Genomic DNA, 23409 nt, shown 5'->3' with positions numbered 1-23409 from the left:
ATTTTTGCAATGATACGTAGATGGAAAAAAGCTGTCCTTGAAGCAGTCTTGATATGTTCGTCAAAAGAGAGATCAGGGTCCAGAGTAACGCCGAGGTCTTTCACAGTTTTATTTCAGCCGACTGTACAACCATCAAGATTAATTGTCAGATTCAACAAAAGATCTCTTTGTTTCTTGGGACTTAGAACAAGCATCTCTGTTTTGTCCGAGTTTAAAAGTAGAACATTTGCAGCAATCCACTTCCTTATGTCTGAAACACAGGCATCCAGTGAGGGCAATTTTGGGGCTTCACCATGTTTCATTGAAATGTACAGCTGTGTGTCATCTGTATAGCAGTGGAAGTTAACATTATGTTTCTGAATGACATCACCAAGAGGTAAAATATATAGTGAAAACAATAGTGGTCCTTAAACAGAACCTTGAGGGACACTGAAATTTACAGTTGATTTGTCAGAGGACAAACCATCCACAGAGACAAACTGATATCTTTCTGACAGATAAGATCTAAACCAGGCCAGAACTTGTCCGTGTAGACCCATTTGGGTTTCCAATCTCTCCAAAAGAATGTGGTGATCGATGGTATCAAAAGCAGCACTAAGGTCTAGGAGCACGAGGACAGATGCAGAGCCTCGGTCTGACTCCATTAAAAGGTAATTTACCACCTTCACAAGTGCAGTCTCAGTGCTACGATGGGATCTAAAACCAGACTGAAGCATTTCGTATACATTGTTTGTCTTCAGGAAGGCAGTGTGTTGCTGCGCAACAGCTTTTTCAAAAAAATTGAGAGGAATGGGAGATTCGATATAGGCTGATTTGTTTTTTTAAATATTTTCTGGGTCAAGGTTTGGCTTTTTCAAGAGAGGCTTAATTACTGCCACTTTTAGTGAGTTTGGTACACATCCGGTGAAATGAGAGCCGTTTATTATGTTCAACATAGGAGGGCCAAGCACACAATTCACCTTTCAAAAAAAAACAAGGCCAAATCTACACTGGAGTTGCTTACAAAGAAAACAGTGAACATTCCTGAGTGGCCAAGTTACAGTTTTGACTTAAATCTACTTGAAAATCTATGGTAAGACCTGAAAATGGTTGTCTAGCAATTATCAACCAATTTGACAGAGCTTGAAGAATTTTGAAAAGAATAATGGGCAACTGTTGCACAATCTAGAGTAGGTGTGAAAGCTCTTAGAGACTTACCAATGAACGACTTACAGCTGTAATTGCTGCCAAAGGTGTTTCTACAAAGTATTGACTCGGGGGTGTAAATACTTATATAAATGAGCTATTTCAGTATTTCATTTTCAATACATTTACTAAAATGTAAAAAATGTAAAAAAATAAATAAAAAAATAACACTAACATTATGGGGTTTTGTGTGTAGATGAGTGAGCATTTTATCGATTTTAAATTGTCTAACACAAAATGTGAAGTTATGAATACTTTTTGAGGGCTGTTCCATAGAGGGCTTATACTCTCTCTATCACACTCTCTCCCCCTCTCTCTCTGTGTGTGTCTTACACACACACACACGCCTCGCTCTCAAGCTGTTCTATGGAGAGCCCATTCTCTCCCACACCCACTCCTGCCCAGTCTCCATCTTTAGCGGAGCAGACAGACGGGGTGTGTGTGTGTGTGTGTGTGTGTGTGTGTGTGTGTGTGTGTGTGTGTGTGTGTGTGTGTGTGTGTGTGTGTGTGTGTGTGTGTGTGTGTGTGTGTGTGTGTGTGTGTGTGTGTGTTCACAGAGCCCAGAGCTAGTTGAGCTGGTGCAGGCAGGGCCTCAGTCTCACCAGAGCTGTGCACATTAATAACATCAGCCTAGCACCATGACAGGCCCACAGAGAGAGGGGAGGGGGGAGTGAGAGGCGAGAGAGAGGGAGGGGAGGTGAGACAGGGAGAGAACAACAGAAGAGGATAGATGAGAGGGAGGAGAGAAGGAAGCGGAAGAAGGGAAAGGAAGTGATAGGAGGAGAGAGATGGAGGTGGTATGTTAGAGCGTATCTGTTTGGAGAAGGGGGGCTGTGTGTATGTACACGCGTGATGGGGGGACAAATCGATACAGTTACATATCGGGATATTATTTTTGACGATATATTGTATCGTTTTGACATTGCAATTTTATTTTTGCGCTAGTTGGCTGTACCTGCATCAAAACTCTCTTTTTCCTTCATCACTTGTTCTCCATCTTCTTTTTAGATAGGGTGCCGGTTTTGTTTTCAGCCCTTTTCTTTCCATTACTGATCAAAACGTTTTCTCATGGCTCTCTCTTGTCCCTCTGCAGCAGACATATGGTGAGCGGTATATTTGGACCATCGAATCGCTATAAAATCACAATACCGAATCACAATACATATAAAATCATGAGAATCGCATTACATATCGTATCGGCACCTAAGTATCATGATAATATTGTACCTTGAGGTCCCTGGCAGTTCCCAGCCCTATCCTTGTAATTTGTGAGTGGCTGTTTTTGCGTATCTGGGGATTTATGGGAGTTGAGCTCGGGATGCATGTCGACAGGCGCTCCAATGAGAAGCCACAAACCCTGATAGCAGTCAGTCCCATTTCCTCAACCGATAAATGTCAGGTTTGTTCACGCCTATCCCCCCAACCCGTCACACGCGGGTTGTGTGTGTGTCCCATCCAGACACCCGCACAGTGCTGTGACATGGTCTCGGGCGCGCTGGCGGTTGCCTTTGACGACGGTGGTTGTTTCTGCTCGGCCGGAGCCCCTTCGCTCCCTGATGCCCTGATGTGTTGTGATTTGGCATCGTGCTAGGATGGGCCTTTTCTCTCTCGCTCAATTCTATCTCTCCTATCTCTGCTTTGCTTACTCTTTCTCTCGGTCTCTCTCTCTCTCTCCTCTCTTTTTTACTGCTTACTGCTCTCTGTCTGTCTCTCACTCTCTTTATGATATGCCACAGCCCATGTCCCTGCACTCATCACCATCACACCCAGAATGGCTTGCTGGCAGATGAGATATCCTCCTCTCCTTCTGCTTCTGTAGAACAGGGACTGGCTAATGAACACCACACACACTTTTCCTCTAAGTTATTACATTAGGACTGGCGAGCCGTCCCAAAAGAGCCTATTTATAGTGTTCTACAATGCTACGAAGGACGGCACAGGCGGACCTTGACAATATTGTTGCAAACCCCCACGGTGACACTGTAAGCAGAGCACCGGGGCTGGAGCAGTATAAACACAGCACTGGATTGATAGAGCGATTCAGCAGCAGAGCATGGCAGGCCAGGCAGCAGAACACACTCTGTGGTGTGTGTGTTTGGTTTTACTATCCTTGTGGGGACCAGAAGTCTTCACCAGGTTAGTAAAACAAGGACCATTCGGACAAGTTGGGACATTTTGCCGGTCCCCACAAGGAAAAAGGCTATTTTGGGTTTAGGGGTTAGGTTTAGGGTTAGGGTTACAATTAGGGTTAGGGTTTAAGGTTAGGTCTAGGGGTTAGGGATTATAGGATTTTGAATGTGAATCACTTGTTTGGTCCCCAGAAGGATAGTAAAACGTGTGTGTGTGTGTGTGTGTGTGGTAGCACCAGCCGGACAGAACTGGAGCGTTTCACTCCAGATGTTAGCGAGAGCGCTATTTTGGGCGAGCACATCAACGGGGCAACAATACTTTATCAGAACTATGCTATTTCCTTCCTCTGAAGACAGATAAAAAGACGTTAACATATGTCGGGAAGAATGGGGTCATATGGAGTGTTTGTATGTATGATATATCCCGTCCCATTCATGTCGCTGGACTTTGTAACCTGGCACATAGGAAAATAATGGTTCAGGGTGTTTTGACCAAAATGGTGCTTTACTAAATGTTACTTCCTGCATTGGCTGTGCTAGCTGTGTTAAGGCTCCAACAGTACCATTGTCTCCTGGGTCTGTGTGGTTGTTGTGGGTGGAAACTGTATTAAAAGCAGAGAGCAATATTGTGACGAGCAGCCCGGCCACAGCAGTGTGAAGAATGGCCGCGTTATCATGGCCTTCTATTCTCTTCCTCTCCTCCTACACACACTACACACTACACACACAGAGCGAGAAGAACCAAGCCCCGGGGGCCATTTTGCCTCTCCAGTCGCAGAAAGGTTAAGCAACTCCACCAGAAGAGAGAGAGGAGTGAGTGAGTGAGTGAGTGAGTGAGCGAGGAAAAAAAGAGAAGGGAGGAAAGCAAACATCTCCAAGCCGACAGAGACTGTGCTGAAAGAGAGAGGGAGGAAAATGAAAATCTAATGGGCTAAATCTGTGAAATGTCGTGCTGGCCCAGGGGGATTGGGCTGGGAGAAAAGGGGCACAGGATATGAAGGGAAGAGATGGAGGGGGAGGGATAGTGGTGAAGAGGAAAGGATTACCAGAGGCATATCGTAGTGTTCCGGACTCATCCGGCCACAGAGCCTGACCAGAGGGGTTAACAGCTCATTTCTGACAGGCGTTGGCGATGGAAAGGGCAGAGAGGAGAGGGCCCCGGCCCCTAGTTCAGTCCAGAAAACACACACATACCTCCAGCACTGCTACAGGCGTCATCTGCACAACTTTGGTTCACTCTAGTTTAAGTCAGCTGAGGTGGTGACATTTTAATGTCAGCTATCTGGGTTCAAAATACATCCAGGGTGAGCTCAACGGATTAAACCATATTCAGCACATTTGCATAGTTATGATTAAGCTTTTTGAATGAGTTGTAGAGTAATTGTGGAGCCTCCAACACCTTAACTTACTGCAGTGTTCCCAAAGTCGCTGGGAGTCTTGTTCATAACTTCATGACATTTGAGTTCCATATTCAACACTTGAGAGCTGTGAATTTAAACTTGAATCCGAACCCCTGAACTTGAACCTGTGGCCATTAGCTAATGTATTTTGAAGAGAGAGAAAGCTACCACTCTCTACTACTCAACCCTCCCGTCTGGGAGCCCCACCAGACGCCAAGACAGGAAACCCTCCAGGAAAGGGGATATTGGGGGTTTTCAGGTGTGTCCCGCCGCTCACACTCCGTCCTTAAGGACTTCATTAATCAGCGTGTTTTCACAGCAGAGCCCATCTTAAGGCGCAGAGGGCAAACACCTTGGAGTGGATTCAAGAGGCCCAGGCCTCACCGGTCCTCTGTAGTCTGGGGTCAGGGCCCGTACGGTGTGAATACGGTTTACTGTGGCTCACTGTACACAGGGAAGGGAGATGTTTGTTCTCTCTCACTGTGGTCTTACTAAGGTTTTACCGCGATCAGGTAGTGGACTACTGTGTGGGGATGATGTGGGTTCCCAGACCTCGGCACGGTTGCAGCCAAGGCAAGTTCCATACAAGGTGCTGCCTGTCTGTTCTACATCCCTAAGTCTCAGCCTTAGATTCCTGATTATCAGGGATTCCTGACTTACCCACTTCTGACATAAACTCAATTGTGTTCTTGGGTAAGGAGGGGGGATTGTGCATCGGTGCCATGACCACAGATCACACGCTGGTAATACATATCATTTTTCCCTCTAAACCTAATCACTGATCCTCCACTCTGTCTTACAGCTGCATTTCCTTTCCCTAATTCACAAATCCATGCAAATACACAGGTATTTAATAATACTTTGCATCTGTACCTTGATTGAACTATCAATTTCCAAAGCTATTTGGGTTGCATTAGTATCAAGAGCAGCACACACTGTTTATACCTGGCTGTCTAGTTAATATCACAATACCGACTGGTTGGGAAAGCTCTTCCCTTATATTTCTCTCCAGCAGCTTTTCCAATTGGATTGTGTTGTCCAAATGCAGAATGCTTTTAACAGTGGAGGAGAGGTAATGTTATATGATTTGGACTGCAGCCAGAGGGTTCTATTGGCCCGTGTGTATCGTTTCCATCCACAACACTATTTGTTTATTGCCGTATCTCAATCAGCAGTATCGGTATAGCATTGCAATGTTTAATAGAAGCTGTTGATCTCCAGTGTATTATTAATAACAATGCATCTCAATGATAATCCCCGCTCATTACAAATATGCCTTGCACTTAAAATGTGACACGAAACCCAATTTACCTCATTAAAAGCTTTTAAACGTTATTATCTGTAATTAGATGTTGCCATTAAATTAAGCATGGCAACATTTGGCTCCACTCGGCGTGCGAGCGGTGCCACAGCCTGAGCCTGCCTAAGTGTAGGGGGCCCACTGAGAGGAGACTGTTATCTGAGCCCTGCAATTCTGACTGGCTAGGGTAATTAAAAAACCCAGGGTAGAAGTACCACCGTCGTCCCAACAAACACACTCTCACACCCTTGCAATTGGTTGACACGCCATAGTGTTTCTATTTGCGAGAGTGGATTTAACACCTGTTCCCCTATTGCCGAAAAGTGAATATCAATGTCAAATTCAAACGTGCCCATTCAGTTCGGACTCTAGTAAATCCTATTGAGTCACTATGAACACTAGTCCAGTGGCTGGCGGAGGAGCATAAAGCGGGGGATAATACTAACCCTCAGAGCATCCCTTTAACCCTGGGGTTAAGCATGGAGAGATGTGAATAAACACCTAAGCCGAAAGCCATTTGTGAGCTTGAGCCCGGCGCTAAACATAATGGAAAAATATGATATGAGATCAGTGTGTATTAAGACGATATTAGTGTAATCCCTCTGTTTTACGGCAGGGCTTGTCCGCATGGCTCAGGAAGGGACCCAGTGGCAGGGTGGGAGACTGCAGGATTAGGGTGTAATTGAGAGGGGCTTAATGGGACAGACCAGGAGGAAAGGCAGCAAGCCAACTCTGGAGGATGGGCGCGCTCTCTCATACACACACACACACACACACACACACACACACACACACAGTAGGAACATATTACACAGTAAGAATCCAGTCATGGATGTAAATATACATTGTCTACCTGTATACACAATTGTGTGGAAATGCACCTACAGAACGTTACAGGGCATGCAAACACTCAGTCCCACTCATGTGAACACTTCTCTTGTTGCTTGTGTGCCAAGCCTATTGTTGTTTGCCTCCTTGTTGATTGCGTGCCTCTTCTTTCTGCAGGGCCAATGAGATTGAGGTGGTGATGTCAGACCTGGAGAGAGCCAATCAGGTGAGTTCCTGGCTGTTTTTAACACCTCTTCACAAAGGGTCCTATCGAAGGATCCAAACAGACATACTACTCTTACACCCTTTGGCCTTAGTTTCAATGTATCTGTAGAGGTGGCTTGATACAGGAGTTGCTCTGTTTCAAATGCATTCCAAATGTTGTTCCGCAAAGTATGTAACATACTGAAGTCTGAGATAAATATCTTATGAGGAAGGAAATATATCTAAGTGAAACTAGCCTCTTGAATAACAATGAAGACACACAGACTACACTATTAGAGGCTCTGCAGTGTGACTAATCTGGCGTTGCCTCTATCTTTGGCCTCCTTTAATGTATTTCTCCGTGTTTTTTGCCCAGACACATCACGGTGGTGATTAGCCATTATTTACACTGAGACGACCCTTTGATATCAGCCAAGAAGTCAAGGCAAGATAATGCGCAGCAGTGTAATTACTCTATATGGGCTTTGGGTCTGCAGTTGAAAACTATCGCCGCAGCCGTTACCATGTGATCTTGTTTATATCAGATTAGTTAGAATGTGAACGCGTTCCGTTTGTGTGTGTCATCCAAGCAGGTTGGCATGGAGTTCATGTTGACTGCTGGAGACCAGGGCCTGATTCACAAGACTGCAATTATTTCCTTAACTATAGACTTATGAAGAAAGTTAAGCAAAGTTGCTATTCCTCAAAAAGCTTATTGGAAATGTTCTTACATTATTTCTTATGTTTCTAATTAAGTACAAAGTTAAGAAGAAATTAGATTCTTGAAAATGAAGTTAATGGATTTCTTCTTGGAAGTGTTCTTAGTTCCAAGATGGCTAAACCCTCGTCTTAAACTCAGGGCAATGAGAGAATAAGCTAATAAAAGCAATTGAACATGTTTCATTCACTCTCACACTTGATCTGAAAGTTTCAATATGGATTATTTTAAACCCTAAACATTTTTTAGAGCAGTATAATATCAGTAAGAAATATGCTAACATGATTGCTAGCTGGATAGCAAGCGAGATCGGTTGCCTAGCAAAAATGATCTTAAGAAGATAGTTAAGAATTCCGTAAGAAAATATTTGAGAAGTTTGTAAGAAAAATAATCTTAAGATATTTTTGAGGAATTGTACTTACGAAACTATCATTTTAAGGAGCTTTTTAAATTTTTGTGTATGAAATGTTTTGTGAATCTTGGCCCAGGTTGTTGGAAATAAGCCGGTCGCTGATGTTGATCTATTAGCTCAGTTGGTGAGGTGATTAGTTGTCAGGTGGCATGGTTGGAACAAAACCCTGCTGTACCTGGAACACTCCAGCACCAGGGTTTCCTTATAGTACAGGTAGGACTTCACTTAGCAGGGCTAACTCAGTCATTTTCAATTGTAGCCCCCTATGACATGCCAGTTATGGCATTGTCGCTGTGCCCGCCCTTCACAAGACAGATGAGGGCCCCATCCCGCAGTACAGAACAGAGCAGTACGGTGTCGTGCCGTCAGCTGTACCACTCTGGGCGCGTGTCTCCCCTTATCAGCTGTCATGCTCCCGTTCTTCTCCTCACCCGTCTGTGGATCCGCACTGTGTGTCTGTGTGTGCACACGCACTCGCTGTCACTTTGTTCTTGTAATCACCCGTCTCATCCACCTCGGCGCAGCAGACGCACACTCCTCATATCTGCTATCAGAGAGACAGAGTGGTTGAGGTGGTGGTGGTGGGGGGGAGAATCGCTGGTGTCAGCCTTCTACAGACGACACTTCATTCACTCCCCTCCCAATGACTGGGCAAGTTGCAGTGCCATTCCATCACGCTATATATGGTGGTACAAGCACTTCCAATCATGGTCACGTAGCTGTGTAACAGTGTTTATGCGAGAGACAATGGAAGAGAAACATGTTTCTGTAGTGCACACTGTTAAATGGTATTCTTTGAAAGTATATTTATAATGTATGGCTATCTGTTTTCATCACATTTCAATATACATTAGTTTACACCTACACTTAAAAGTAAAATCTCCCTGAAGGTTTTACTGTGTGTCTGCTTACCTTGTTTTTCTCTGGCTACCACGTAATTAAAGGGAGCCTGCTGATTAGAATTTGTAAATAGAATCACCCAAAACAATTATTTGTCATTATATTAAATGGCGCCCTCATTACCCAAACTTTTGGAATAACTTAGCCGCCTGAAAAATGTTAAATCTCCATAATTCCATAAAGATGAAGGCTTTAGCGCCTGATATATCTAAAGGTTGAATGTTTAAGCACCTTCAACATGTAATGAGTCATTAGGATGCATTGTGTTCTTCTCCCCCTTGTCTTCTTTTTGTGGGTCAGAGATTGTCTGATGGAGGGGGGTATGCATGTATTACACCACCATGACAGAGAAATCGCTGTGGGTCTAAATTCTGTACTTACTATCTTGGAACTGGAGGGTGTGTGTGTGTGTGTGTGTGTGTGTGCAATTCAGATTTTAGCACAAATCATAAATGTCTATCAAACATGTAGGTTATATTAGCAGATCTCAACTTTAGATTTGGTCCTTGAAGAATGGCTTGAGACCTACAGTGATTTATCTTATGGTTGTCTGTAGACAGTACATGACAGCGAATGGTGGGATAATGGGGAAACTTGACTCTCTCTCCTTCAGAGAGCGGATGTAGCGGAGAGGGAAGCAGAGGCTCTTCGGGAACAGCTGACGTCCGCCAACAAGTCTCTCCAGCTTGCCACACAGATCCAGAAGGCCCCTGACATGGAGCAAGCCTTGGAGGTTCTGTCACGCTCCAGTCTGGAGGTGGAGCTGAGCGCCAAGGAGCGGGAGGTACTGCACTTGGCTGAGGACGTGCAGAGACTGCAGGCCAGCCTGGCCAACGTCCGTGAGAACTCGGCCTTGCAAATCAGCCAGCTGGAGCAGCAACTCAGCACCAAGGAGAGCTCACTCAAGGTCAGCCCTGTCACACCACCTCCAGGAGCCCTGGTTAGTCCCATAACACTGAGGGCCCTGGTTAGTCCCATAACACTGAGGGCCCTGGTTAGTCCTGTACATTAGTCAGTTATGAAGAGTAGGCCTAACCACACTGTGTGCCATGGTAAGAAAAACTGAAGTTGTCAGTAGTACTTTATAATGCGTCCATGTGCATCCCGTTAATGCATTTGGATATTGTGCACAAGATGAGCTCTACCTTTCAGCTTGAACTCAGAACAACAGTCATTTACAAATGAAACATGTCAGGACCCTCTGACTAATGCATAGCCCTGAACCCTCTCTCCCTAAACGTCACAGTGGTTTTACTGAACTCTGCAGGGCACCTCACACAAGACTCTACATTTAGGACTTGACTGACACGTCTTTGTATCCATGGAGACTGAACAGACATGTCATACCCAGTGAGCTTTATGCACAGAGACCGTAGAGCAGGGGTCTGCAACAGGCGGCCCGCGGGCCAAAACCGGCCTCCGAGTGATTTATTTTTTATATATATACAATTAGGATTTTTGTAGTTGCCTACCTCTGCTGTAGTGTTTCTTTATTAGAATTTGTCGCGACAAGTGTAGCTTCATGGTGATGTGTTTTTAGAGACTGCAGAAAGACAAATGAGTAGAGTCGTTATGTACATGTTCCAATGCACTGAGCTATCGAAAATGTGCACATGCTAATACACTGGGACTCCTCGAGAACATATTCTACATTGACATTTGAGTTATTTCGCAGACTCTCTTATACAGAGCGACTGACTGTCTCACCTAAGATAGCTAGGTGACACAGCCACATCACAGTTGTAGTACATCTTTCCTCAATAAAGAAGTCAGCAAAGTCGGTGCTAGTAGGAAAAGACAAGTGCAAGTTGTTTTTTTTGGGGGGGTAAGATACTCTTTGAAGAGTATACCATGACTCTCAAAATGTTTGCTTCCCCATGCATTGGTCCTCACTACTTTATGAGAGTAACGAAGTGTCTCTCTCTCCACTCAGCAACTGGAGGAGAAACTGCAGGAGCAGGCAGACTACGAAGACATCAAGAAAGAGCTCAGGTTAATTCATTTTCCCTCTGTCTCCCTCCCCTCAGCCACAGGCGTCATTTCAATAAACCATACAAATTAACCAGGATAAATTCATTCCGAGCCTAAACTTGTGATGCCACCGGTGCAAGTATGTAAGACGTGGCTTCGTCCAAGGTCGGGTCGGTACGGATTCACTCTAATGCCATTCGGACACTCTGCCAAACCACCCTCAAGACTATCATTAACCTTTAGATTTAGCCCCTGAATGTGGATGTGCAGAGTCCGAGTATTATTGGCTAAGCACTGGTAGTGCTCATCAGAGAAGCTAGTTTGATTGGACAGCAGGCCTTCACGTTCAACCTCTGTTTGCCACTGCTTTCTTATCTGATTTGGATGTTTTGGGGTCTGGAGATGGGATGCTAACATGGCTGTGCTGTAGACTCATTAAAGAGGTATGTACTGGATGCTTTCTCCCCACATGTGGGTTTATTGACTTGGTCTTCTCGTTTCTTTTAAAAGTATAGCTACTTTTAAAGGTAACTCTTTTGAAACCATTGATTGCAGTTGGGAAATATATTGTGTATTGCTCAGTAAATTATATTTGTTAATATAAAAAAGGTTGAATAAACCAAGGAAATCTGTTATGATAAATGTCATTTTTAATCTTCACTCATTAACAACATTCATGTCCTTAGCTTTATTGCGGCGTATTTCGTTTTTTTTATGTCAGTGGCTTGTATAAGCTCTAGCGTTTCTGGTCTGGCATCTCAAGACGGTGAACAGTTTCTTCCGTTGTTTGGTGTTGTGCTGTGTGTTATCTCTGTCCAAGCCAGTAACAAGAAGGCTGACTATGTTAAGTTTGGCCGATAAGATAATTGCCCATGTTTAGGGAACTGGGGCGTTGTCTTGCCAGGATTTAACAGTCTCCGCTCATCTGAGGAAGGGGCCGTCTGGACATTAATTTGGTAACTGGATTTTCAGGCATTATTTTCCCAATTGGAAAAAGTCATAAAGGTAGTATCAGTGAATGGTTCTGTTTGTGAGAGTTTTTCGAGCCACTATGATGGTCAGCCAAAGAGTGGTTTGTGTGAATGTGTATTGATAGCCCGCCTGGAATCCCAAAGGGAAGCGTTCCTCTCCTAATAGACCAAAGTGTCTTTATTTGCCTACCAACCTTTTCATAGATGCTTTTTCCTTTATAGATAATATCGCCTGGAATCCAATTGGCACCCAGCACATGATTGAATAACCCATTTTAATTACTATGATTGGCTCTAAGGATTTCATTGCATTATCAGATTTCGATGGTCAGAGAGGAGTGAAGGACTTGTATTGAGCCGACTCTCTTTGTGACATATCGCTTTGCCACTGCCTGTCGCTGATTTAGATATTCTCTGGGGCTGGTAGTAGATATATTTCAGTCCTATGGTGCTGTGTCTATTTGTGATCTCCTTTTTGTAGTGGGTGCAGTAATCAAGTGGTCCATTTTGCCTTGTTCACTTCACAGTTTCCGCAAGTCCGTAGAGTTCAGCTCTTCAAACTGCTCTTCAACACAGGTATGGAGGCTGAATGTTGCATTGAACAATATTTAGACAGTATATCTTATCAAAACAATGTTTAACAATGTACTCTGTGTCAGGACTCTAAGAAGCCTCTGCAGTTGTTGTTGGAGAAGAGTCGAGGCCTGCATTCTGAGAGCTCCTCCCTGCGCCTGAACAACAGTGAGCTGAGTAGTGAGTCTTTCAAGCCACCAACACACGCATACACAGATACACGCATACACAGATACACGCATACACAGACACACACATACACAGACATGCACATGCACGTATAGGATGTATGAAGGTGACTTATCAATCAGACATCTGCTGTGGACTATGTAGTGTTTCTTTGCAACCTGGGAACTTGCCAACTGACATTAGTGTTCCCTGTTAGTGAGCATTTCTCCTTTGCCAACATAATCCATCCACTTGACTGGTGTGGCATATCAAGAAGCAGATTAAACAGCATGATCATTACACAGGTGCACCTTATGCTGGGGACAATAAAAGGCCACTCTAAAATGTGCAGTTTTGTCACACAATACAATGCCACAGATGTCTCCAAGTTTTGAGGGAGCGTGCAATTGGCATGCTGACTGCAGGAATGTCCACGAGAGCTGTTGGCAGAGAATTGAATGTTAATTTCTCTACCATAAGCCACCTCCAACCGTCGTTTTAGAGAATTTGGCAGTACGTCCAACCGGCCTCACCACCGCAGACCACATGTAACCATGCCAGCCCAGGACCTCCACATCTGGCTTCTTCATCACCTGGAAAGCTGATGAAATTGAGTAGTATTTTGTGGAGAAAAACGAATTCTGATTGGCTGGGCCTGGCTACCAAGAGGGTGGGCCTTCCCAGGAGGCCGTCAGCAACAACAGTAATTGTGTGATGGCGGGGATGCCAGGTTGCTCTAGATACCCTCAACGGCACAGCTAGGAGAGCTAAATAATACACCTTATAGATGAAGACTCTTCTTTGAGTCATCAAAGTGCATTGACACCAGTTCCCTTTGTCTTTTTGGGTCTTACTTATGTTGCACCTACCCCAGATGTTACTGAATGTATCCAGAGTATTTTCAGATTTCGATATTAACAAATGCGGCGCAAAAGTACAGTAAATGTAAAATGCGCATAAAATCAACAGTGTAATGTCTGGATTTAGTCTTGTCTGGTGAACTCTAATTATTTTCCCATGATCTCCAAATTGTTCCTTTTCACTTTCTACCAGGGTTATGCATTTCATATTTATTCTGTAAAAAAAAAACATTTAAATTAGCCCTATAGGCCAATTTCCACAAGTGTAAAGGGTTAACCAGTATCAGAACAGCCGATCACATATCAGCAGATACATTTTTTTGTGATATACATGTAGACACAACCACGAAGTCAATTCCTGGTGTGACCTGCCCTCTGCCAAGGTCTTATTCACAGGCTGGAACAGAACAGGCCCTTAAGCACTGATAGAGTTGTTTACAAAGAGATGGCTGGTGTTTTGTTGAACTCATTGAGCCTAATTCAGTGATACACAGAGCCCTAGTATTCCACCTTTGATCTATGATCCCTTATCGTCCTCTCTTGTCACGACATGCCAGCTCTTTGAACCGCATACCCCATATTCAGTGGCCTTACACAGACCCATAGACGTACACTAATAAACTCACAAACTTAATGGCTTTTTTCATCTGTTAAGTCTCCTTGTCTACAATCCTGAGACTGAAGGATATCTGTCACAAAGCGCTTTTTGATAGTGTACACATTGTCTGAGCTGAATTTACCTCAGACCAGACTGTAATGGGGAGAAAAGGTACATCTTAGCCTTCATGGGCCTGTGCCTCTGTGTGTGTGCCAGGGTGCTTCAAACTTAAAAGGACACACAGTCCTTTTGTTTCTTTACTCTGTCAGTTGCCTAGAGGGGTTATAGACAGGAAGTCCAGTAGTCAAACAGGAAGCAGTGCCAGCTATCTCTGCCAGCAAAAGAAGAGACTGTTAGACTCAAAGGAAAGACAGTTATCTCTCTTGGAGCTTTTTCTTTTCTACAAGTATAGAGACACACTTCTAAAGAATGTGTCAACTGTTTCCATTGGCACACTCCCACATTTGATACAAAGAAAACAAATATCTGTCTGGCCTGTTAATGTATAATAGATTTGAATTGAAGGGTTCGATGCAGACAGTCTGCTCACACCATTAAGATTGAAGTGCTGCTGCTTCCTCAGCGCGGTACTCGTCTTGTCTGGCTTCTCGATTTATCTCATTCAGAGAATCAGCCCTTTAAACATGGGGATTTGAGAGAAACTGTAACATTTTCTGTGATACATTTCAACAGGATCACTTTCTGAAGTTCCTTGTTATCTCCATTTCTCTAAACGCCTTGACTTTACATCTGCTACCCAACTGCTTAGACTCTGGGGATGAAAAGATTGGGGACTTGTAGGTCCTTGGTGTACAATACCAACCTTTTGGTACTAGTTTTACACCAGCTGGTGATCAGTTTGCCTTTTTTCAGTTGAAAAAAAGTAAGTGTCTTCCACTTTGGAGAGCTTTAGCTTTCTGTTCTAATTTACCTCAGTATTCTCTTTTAAAATCTCTCCTTAGTTTATTTTACCCTAAACTCCAAGATTTGACCTCTCCAAAAAATGACCTAACCACACCACAGGCTAGGGGTCTCTAACCACACCACAGGCTAGGGGTCTCTAACCACACCACAGGCTAGGGGTCTCTAACCACACCACAGGCTAGGGGTCTCTAACCACACCACAGGCTAGGGGTCTCTAACCACACCACAGGCTAGGGGTCTCTAACTAGACAAACAGGTACCGACCCCTGCTTGTGTTTGGAGGCTACATCTCATCTTTACGGGTTAAGGTCAGTTTGCTTGCTTCCCAGGGCTGTTTGGGTAGTGCATCTGTGACAACACAGATTGCAGTTGCGTGTCGGGGGGTGGGGGAGTGGAGGGGCACAGTGCAGCCCACCCTGGGCGAGGAGAAGGGGGCCACTGGAGGTCAGACGCTGGTGGAGACAAAGTGATCCAGTATGCTAATGAAGCCCCGTTAGTCTCTCCTACCAATGTGCCCTTTACCACTCGGTCGCTCTGGAAATGTCATCCCAATTGGCTTCGGCTCTCCTCCCTCCCCCGCCCTCGAAAATGAAGCATTTCATTTGTATTCCTAATGGGATCTCTCGTTGTCCTACCAGATCATGTCTGTGAAACCAAAGGTGCTGTTTGGCTACAGGTCGGACCAGCATCTTACTTGGTTACTTCCCAATGTGATTTTGGATTAATTCATGTTAATGATTGTAAAATGTTATCAGTTTCATGAGAATAACTAAATGTTATGTGCCTGATGATCATGGTCTCTTTTGCAATGGTGTTGGGCCTATGGCTATACCTGACATTCATCAAAGCGCACAAGGAAAAGTACGTAAAGAGCAATTATTGCTTGGCAGCCATTGTTTATCATTGCTGTATAGTAAGTTTTGCTACTGTCCCCACACTCTGATGAACACACCACAGGCACACACACCACTGATGTTAACCCAACATGAAATATGCGAATCCCAACTCTACCTTTAGTGAGTGGTGGCCTGGAGATGGTGAGATGCAGGGGCAGGTTAAAGGAGGGTAGGCAGGGCATACACCACACAGCAGGTAAGCTAGGCACCTTTGCCTGTGTCCATATCCTGGGACATGCCTGCCAGATGCTTCCCTTCACTACTGCTCAGTGTCCCTTTCCACAGCCAGAAGCCCGACTGGCAAATACACACACTCCATCAGTGCCTCTCCACTCTAATGTTATGCTACTCCACTGGAGTACACTGCACCCCCCAGTCTAGATATTTAGTTTTTTATTTTGGACTTTGTTGACGCCACATGATGTATTGATCTGTGTCATGTTTTGTCTGGTTACACAGGTTTGAGAGAGCGAAAGGTCAAAGAGTCATCAGAGGGACAACAACGTCTTTGCACCACACCCATGGGCACCAACTTGAAGGGCTCCCCTCCCCCTCCCTCCTCTCAGCTCCTACTGCGCACTGGCTCAGGTGGTTCCTCCGACACCACCCCTGTCACTGCCGCCAATGGCACACACCACTTCTCGCCCACGAGTGGCGGGCTGGGTGGGCAGGACTTCTTCAGCCCCTCCTCTCTGGCGTCGGCGGGCACCGCTTTCCCCCTGGGGGGCAAGGTGGTGCTCAACTCCCTGCTGCAGCGCCAGCTCATGCAGACCTTTTACTCCAAAGCCCTGCAGGACTCAGTGTCCGCCTCCGGCCAGGCCCTGCTCTTCTCCCCTTCCAACTACCCCACCCATAATTCCCTTTCAGCCAGCCCCCTACCACCCCATCAGTCTTTGCAGTCGCAATCCCAGCACCCGTCAGCGGGCAGCCCGGATGTCAACGGCCTAGCCCCCTCGCCCAGCCAGTCAGAAGGGGCGGGGAGCGTCTCAGAAGGTGAAGACATGGACACGTCTGAGATAGCGCGTCAGGTCAAGGAGCAGCTGATCAAGCACAACATCGGGCAGAGGATCTTTGGCCACTACGTGCTGGGGTTGTCCCAGGGCTCGGTCAGTGAGATACTGGCCAGGCCCAAGCCCTGGAACAAGCTGACCATCCGGGGCAAGGAGCCCTTCCACAAGATGAGGCAGTTCCTGTCCGACGAGCAGAACATTCTGGCACTGCGCAGCATCCAGGGGAGGCAGAGAGGTGAGACTGACGGAAATGTATACACACACTTCACACAGCACACATCAACTGCTCCACACACACACACACACACACACACACACACACACACACACACACACACACACACACACACACACATAGCTGAGCACATCACATATACACACATATTAGTGATGTCTCTGCCTCCAGGTGCTTTGCATCATACATCAAGTTCCAATTCCTAGGTGAGATATTTCTGATGAGTATAGAACGGTAACCTCGTAATTACCAGACTGATTACCACTGATTCCATTCATGTAAACTCGAGAGATTAAGCGGCTTGCGAGGCTAGTAGAACGGCCCCAGGTTCAGGCAGGTGTTCTGTTTCTGTGTTACAGTAGCTTCAGTATGGTCATGCTGTGCTATCCCAGAAATATATGTACTCAATGGGAAAATTGGTGCTAAATGGTACATTGAATGTTGTCAGACACACTGATGCTATTCAGATTAGCAAAATACAACATTCAGAACGTCCCCGTTCAATGTGATCCTCAGTTAGTGCACGACCCTAACCTTAAACCTTTGACCTCACAAACGGGGGCATTTTTGGTCACTGGTGGTAGCGCTGTCTCTTTAACAGACCTTTAGACGTCCCCCCCCACACACTTCAGCAGTGTGGCCATAGCCCGGGCCCTTGATGAATGGACAGCGATCTTTATCGCTCCTGTCGCCAGCCTGCTAAAATGCCCAGATTAACCTCGCAGACATGTTTCCTTTCCGTTGTTATCGTCTTTCGCCTGTCGTCATAGCAACCGTCCCAGGAATCAAACCCAGTAGAGGGAGGGAGCATTTACAAGCTAGTCTATCAAGATGTCATCGTCGCACGCGCCACTCAGGGTTCCATCACTTAGCGCTGTCGGCCCACTGCTTTTTGCTATTGATTTTGTTACCGTCTTAAATGGCACATTGCCGCTTGCTGCTTGGGAATGCAGCCTGTACTGTTGAGTCAGTGAGTGGGAGGCAAGCTGATCCCGTCAGATTGCAGAGAAAGATCTGTCTGAATAGGCTCAAACAGCAGTCAATAACATGCATGTCTGGACAGGCAGTGGTGCAGAGGGGTGTGTAGTGTGTTTGTGTGTACTGTGTGTTTGTGCCAGTCATGCAGAACAGAATGTTCTGAGGATAGTGCTTTAAGTCTTTGAAAAAAGCATGCCCCACAGTAGTGACAGTACACATGGCGACTCAGACTGTAGCTGCACCCCCCCTGCTGCAAAGCCCTCATTCTTCACCCCAAACTGCTCATAATGCGGACACTTTCACAAGCAATTACGTCAAATTTGAGACAGATTACAAAACGCAAACCTGTACATTGGGGTCCTATTAAATGACTCCATATTTCTCCTCTTTGCTCTCTCTTTTTCCTTCTGCCCCCCCCCCTGTAAATCTCTCGATCTCTTTGTATCCATCCCTCTGGCTGTGTCTGTTTCTCTGCTCTCCCTCTCTTTCTGTCTCTGGGTGAGGAACTGATACATTTGGAGCTTGGTGCTCAGTCAGTAGCGTCACAAGGCAAGATGAGAGCTGCTGCCGTCAGCAGCCCTGGACGAGAGCGATGCGAAACAGAAGGGGTATTAGGAAACACGACCGCAGTCAAGACTCTCTGCGTTAAACAGCACAGGCCCACTTGGCAGTCAGGGCAGGGGTGATGTGAAAGTTTGCGCTCGGGTGAAATTTGTTCCCCTCTGTGTTAAGCAGAGTAGTGAGTATAGATGAATGTGCACACTGTTGCTCTGCACTCTTGTCTATTGTACTTGTTTGGACGGGCTTCAAGGAGTTGGTCTGGCAGCAAGCACCAAACCTGTCGGCCCAGGGGAGAAGTCTAACAGAAGTTTAATAGAATCATGCTGGGGAGAAATGTAATGTGGTTCTTATGCGCTGTAGCTAGTAGTTCTGTTCCGTTTCAATCATTTATGTTCTCAATAACTGAACCCACAACTCACGGTCCAGTGAGTCCAAATCCCCATCAATGTCTGTTCTCGAATATGTGGAGAGTTTGACATGTGGGTTTCAATGGTAGAACATGTGGGTTGACTCAAGGGTTCTCAGAAGGCAGTTTAAGACTGTGTAGAGTGGTCTTCAATCCACTTTTGTTTCTGGCTGTTTGACAATAAGATACTGTTGCCTACTACTGTGTGTATTACTTTGGCCGAAGTGTTAACAAAGAGCATGTGTGCGTTTCCAGGCATTTTATTCTGACATACTGAACCATATGGCTTCTAGCTATATTTGCGTTCTTAAGTAAGTCACTTAAAGGTTTTGTCCTTGTTGAATTGGTTTTGCCCAAATGTTAGGGTTTTTGCTCAGATGACTAGATGTTGAGGAGTTGGTCTAGTAACTGTAGATCTATAGCTCTATATAGCTAAGGCCCTGACTACCACCACCATATCCTGTCTCAATTTGAGTAGAATGAAGCTGCTCCTAGACACTGATCAATTGTCAATTTTGCGTTTTCACTCTAATGGTTAACGGTTCGGATTTGGGGAGAGTAAGCTGATCTTAGATCTGTGCCTAGGGGTTATATCCACCTCCATGTGGCAGTTCAGGGTTCTGACACTTATCTTATCTGTCGCCACTTGTTTTCCAACAGAGAACCCAGGCCAGAACCTGAACAGAGTGTTTCAGGAGGTTCCGAAGCGAAGAACCGGCTCCGAAGGCTCCTCGAGGCCAGGTCTGTTCTTTGCCTTCCCTATCGTGGTTGGTTTAGTGTTTTGGTCGGCTTTTATGTTGTACAATTTGTTGTGTCAGTTAGCCATTGTCAAAGTCACTCTACCACTTCTGGCCTGGAGTCTGGTTGAAAATAGAGGGAGGAGGTTGATGTTTACCCTAACCACTGATACAGGGTCAGATATTTTTTCTTCCCCATTAAGGGGTTGGTTTATCTGATCCTAGATCTGTGGTTAAGGACACATTCTACCTCAGGCAGAAACACGGGATTAGGCAAACGTGAAGGGGGTTATAAAGGCACCCTTTTGACGCATAGGGTGCGTCTTAAAACGTTCAGTCCAAACCAGCCCACGCAAACTCTCCCTGTCTGACATCAGGGCGAAACCTCATTTGTATAATTTAGGCTTTAAAAAGCTCCTTTATATGCTTTGCTATGTACTTTCCCCAAACCCATGCCTTATGAAAATGGCCAAGGGTGTGGTGCTTACATGCAGTTTGGCACTTCGGAAGGCCGCATACACAATCATTTTCAACCCCTTTTTCTTCACAGGCGGTGGTGGCCTTGACAAAACTGTAAAACTTTAAAAACAGAGGTCCTTAGAAAAACATAATAACATCCTCTCCCCATGACCCGGCAGCTGTGCCTGTACACCACCATGGTTGTGCGTGTGTGTATCACTGTGTATGTGTGTGAGTTAGAACGTGCTGGGAGGGGCTTACGGAGTCCCCCATCCTTGCCCTGTCTGACCCCTTTTTTGTCATGATTTACTTCCAGTTCACCCCCTGTACCCAGCTGCTCCCCCCCTCACTCACACACATGAGCGAGCGCGACCTTGCCCAATTACTCTGACCACTCACTCAGGACAAATGAGAGCGAGGAAGCTGGGAAGCTCGGGAGCCACGTTTGTCAGGCCCCTCCATGTTTAACTCCAAACAGCAATTAGCCCTCACTTCTGAAGCCCATCCAAAACACCAGGTCTTGTGTTTCTTATGGAGTCTGTCCAAAGTCTGTTTTCCATTGTTGCGTAGGGTAGCTGGCTGGCTGGCTGCTGGAAGTGTTCTGTTCAGCGCTCATGAGGAACATGTGTAGCCGTGGCCTCTTGTGTTAACAGGATTGAGCTGTGTTGTAAAGGGAGCCCCCAGGGGAGTATTGCCAGCAGACACACACACACACTGGTGCTGTTGCCAGGGTGAGCCATGGCGGTTTGATGTCAGAACTCACTGAAGGAGAAGGTTCAACATCACCTTGGGTTCCTTTTAGACAGGAGACAGTCAGTAGACTCAAACTTCAGACTTTTTTACTGGATATTTATTGGAAAAGGAGCACTTTTCTCTAACTCGAACATTCAGCTTTATATTTCACTGGCTATGTTATGACTGTGAACCTGTGACATACTGTAGTCAGACTCAAAAAAGTAAAATACTAGCAACATAGGGCCTTCGAAAGGTATTCAGACCCCTTGACTTTTTCCACATTTTGTTACGTTACAGCCTTATTCTAAAATGTCTTAAATATTTTTTTCCCTCATCACTCTACACACAATACCCCGTAATGACAAAGCAAACAAGACATTTCTGCTAATTTATACAAAATAAAAACTGAAATATCACATTTACAGAAGTACTTTGTTGAAGCATCTTTGGCAGCAATTACAGCATCTAGTCTTCTTGGGTATGACGCTACAAGCTTGGCACACCTGTATTTGGGGAGTTTCTCACATTCTTCTCTGAAGATCCTCTCAAGCTCTGTCAGGTTGCTATTTTCAGGTCTCTCCAGAGATGTTCGATCGGGCTCTGGCTGGGCCACTCAAGGACATTCAGAGACTTTTCTCGAAGCCACTCCTGCGTTGTCTTGGCTGTGTGCTTAGGGTCATTGTCCTGTTGGAAAGTGAGCGCTCTGTAGTAGGTTTTCATCAAGGATCTCTCTGCCTCGATCCCGACTAGTCCCCCAGTCCCTGCTGCTTAAAAACATCCCCACAGCATGATGCTGCCACCACCATGCTTCACCATAGGGATGGTGCCAGGTTTCCTCCAGACGTGATGCTTGGAATTCAGGCAAATAGTTCAATCTTGGTTTCATCAGACCAGAGAATCTTGTTTCTCATGGTCTGAGAGTCCTTTAGGTGCCTTTTGGCAAAACTCCAAGCGGGCTGTCATGTACCTTTACTGAGGAGTGGCTTCTGTCTGGCCCCTTTACCATAAAGGCCTGATTGGTGGAGTGCTGCAGAGATGGTTGTCCTTCTGGAATGTTCTCCCATCTCCACAGAGGAACTCTGGAGCTCTGTCAGAGTGACCATCGGGTTCTTGGTCACCTTCCTGACCAAGACCCTTCTCCCTTGATTGCTCAGTTTGGCCGAGTGGCCAGCTCTAGGAAGAGTCTTAGTGGTTCCAAACTTCTTCCATTTAAGAATGATGGAGGCCACTGTGTTCTTGGGGACCTTCAATGCTGCAGAAATGTTTTGGTACCCTTCCCCAGATCTGTTTCGACACAATCCTGTCTTGGAGCTCTACGGACAATTCCTTCGAACTTATGGCTTGGTTTTTTTCTCTGACATGCACTGTCAACTGTGGGACTTTTTATAGACAGGTGTGTGCCTTTCTGAATCATGTCCAATCAATTACATTTACAACAGGTCAACTCCAATCAAGTTGTAGAAACCTCTCAAGGATGATCAATGGAAACAGGATACATCTGAGCTCAATGTCTAGTCTCATAGCAAAGGGTCTGAATACTTATGTAAATAATGTATTTCTGTTTTTTATTTTTAATACATTTGCAAAAATGTCTAAAAGCCTGTTTTCGCTTTGTCGTTATGGGGTATTGTGTGTAGATTGCTGAGGATTTAAATTTTTTTAAATCAATTTTAGAGTAAGGATGCAATGTAACAAAATGTGGAAAAAGTCAAGGGGTCTGAATACCTTCCGAAGGTACTGTATATTAATTACCCAAAGGTTTTATCACCCCCGTTGCCTCCTGCCATCCCTCCCTTCGGTACAGTCCATTGACCCCTGACCTTTTTTGCCCTTCCCTAGGTAACATCACCACGCGGATCCGCACCTCGGAGAGTGGCTCAGATGAGGCCATCAAGTCCATCCTGGAACAGGCCAAGAGAGAGCTGCAGGTTCAGAAGGCTGGTGAGTGGCTGCTCTCTCTCTGACAGACACTACTCTACAGCAGGGGCTGGTTATTGATAGAGCAAAAATAATTGACCTCAACCCAACTTCAACCCTGCTGTATAGTTGTCTGATGCTTCTTGTCTGACCCCCAACCCTCATACCACACTGCATGACCCTTGTACAGAAATGATAGGGATGGTGGGTATTTGCAGTATAAAGAGTTTCCTTCCCAGTGTTTTGACCTCATACAGCCCGTAAAGTGGATGAACATACAGTAGGATGTGATGTGGTTGACTCAAGCTTTCCCCATTTTGTATCTTATTGGTCA

At 45.4% G+C, this 23409-nt stretch overlaps 1 protein-coding gene across 7 annotated transcripts in view; it reads left to right on the top strand.

The window, feature by feature from the left end:
- The window catches only part of LOC106568027 (homeobox protein cut-like 1), a 238969-nt gene that overhangs the window by 180704 nt on the left and 34856 nt on the right, over positions 1–23409 (top strand). For 5 of the 7 annotated variants that reach the window (XM_014138032.2, XM_014138030.2, XM_014138034.2 and 2 more), the window contains exons 9-16: positions 7020–7068; positions 9690–9983; positions 11010–11068; positions 12546–12594; positions 12678–12771; positions 16497–17282; positions 19888–19968; positions 22998–23099. In XM_014138032.2, coding sequence (XP_013993507.2) covers positions 7020–7068; positions 9690–9983; positions 11010–11068; positions 12546–12594; positions 12678–12771; positions 16497–17282; positions 19888–19968; positions 22998–23099 — 1514 coding nt within the window. The remainder of the gene's footprint in view (positions 1–7019; positions 7069–9689; positions 9984–11009; positions 11069–12545; positions 12595–12677; positions 12772–16496; positions 17283–19887; positions 19969–22997; positions 23100–23409) is intronic. The other 2 variants (XM_014138033.2, XM_014138031.2) reach the window with 1 other exon arrangement.

The sequence above is a fragment of the Salmo salar genome, chromosome ssa13 (genome assembly GCF_905237065.1).
Source record: "Salmo salar chromosome ssa13, Ssal_v3.1, whole genome shotgun sequence".
NCBI classification, from domain to species: domain Eukaryota; kingdom Metazoa; phylum Chordata; class Actinopteri; order Salmoniformes; family Salmonidae; genus Salmo; species Salmo salar.
The sequence above is the reverse complement of the archived record's forward strand: the minus strand, read 5'-3'. Positions and strand labels throughout refer to the sequence as shown.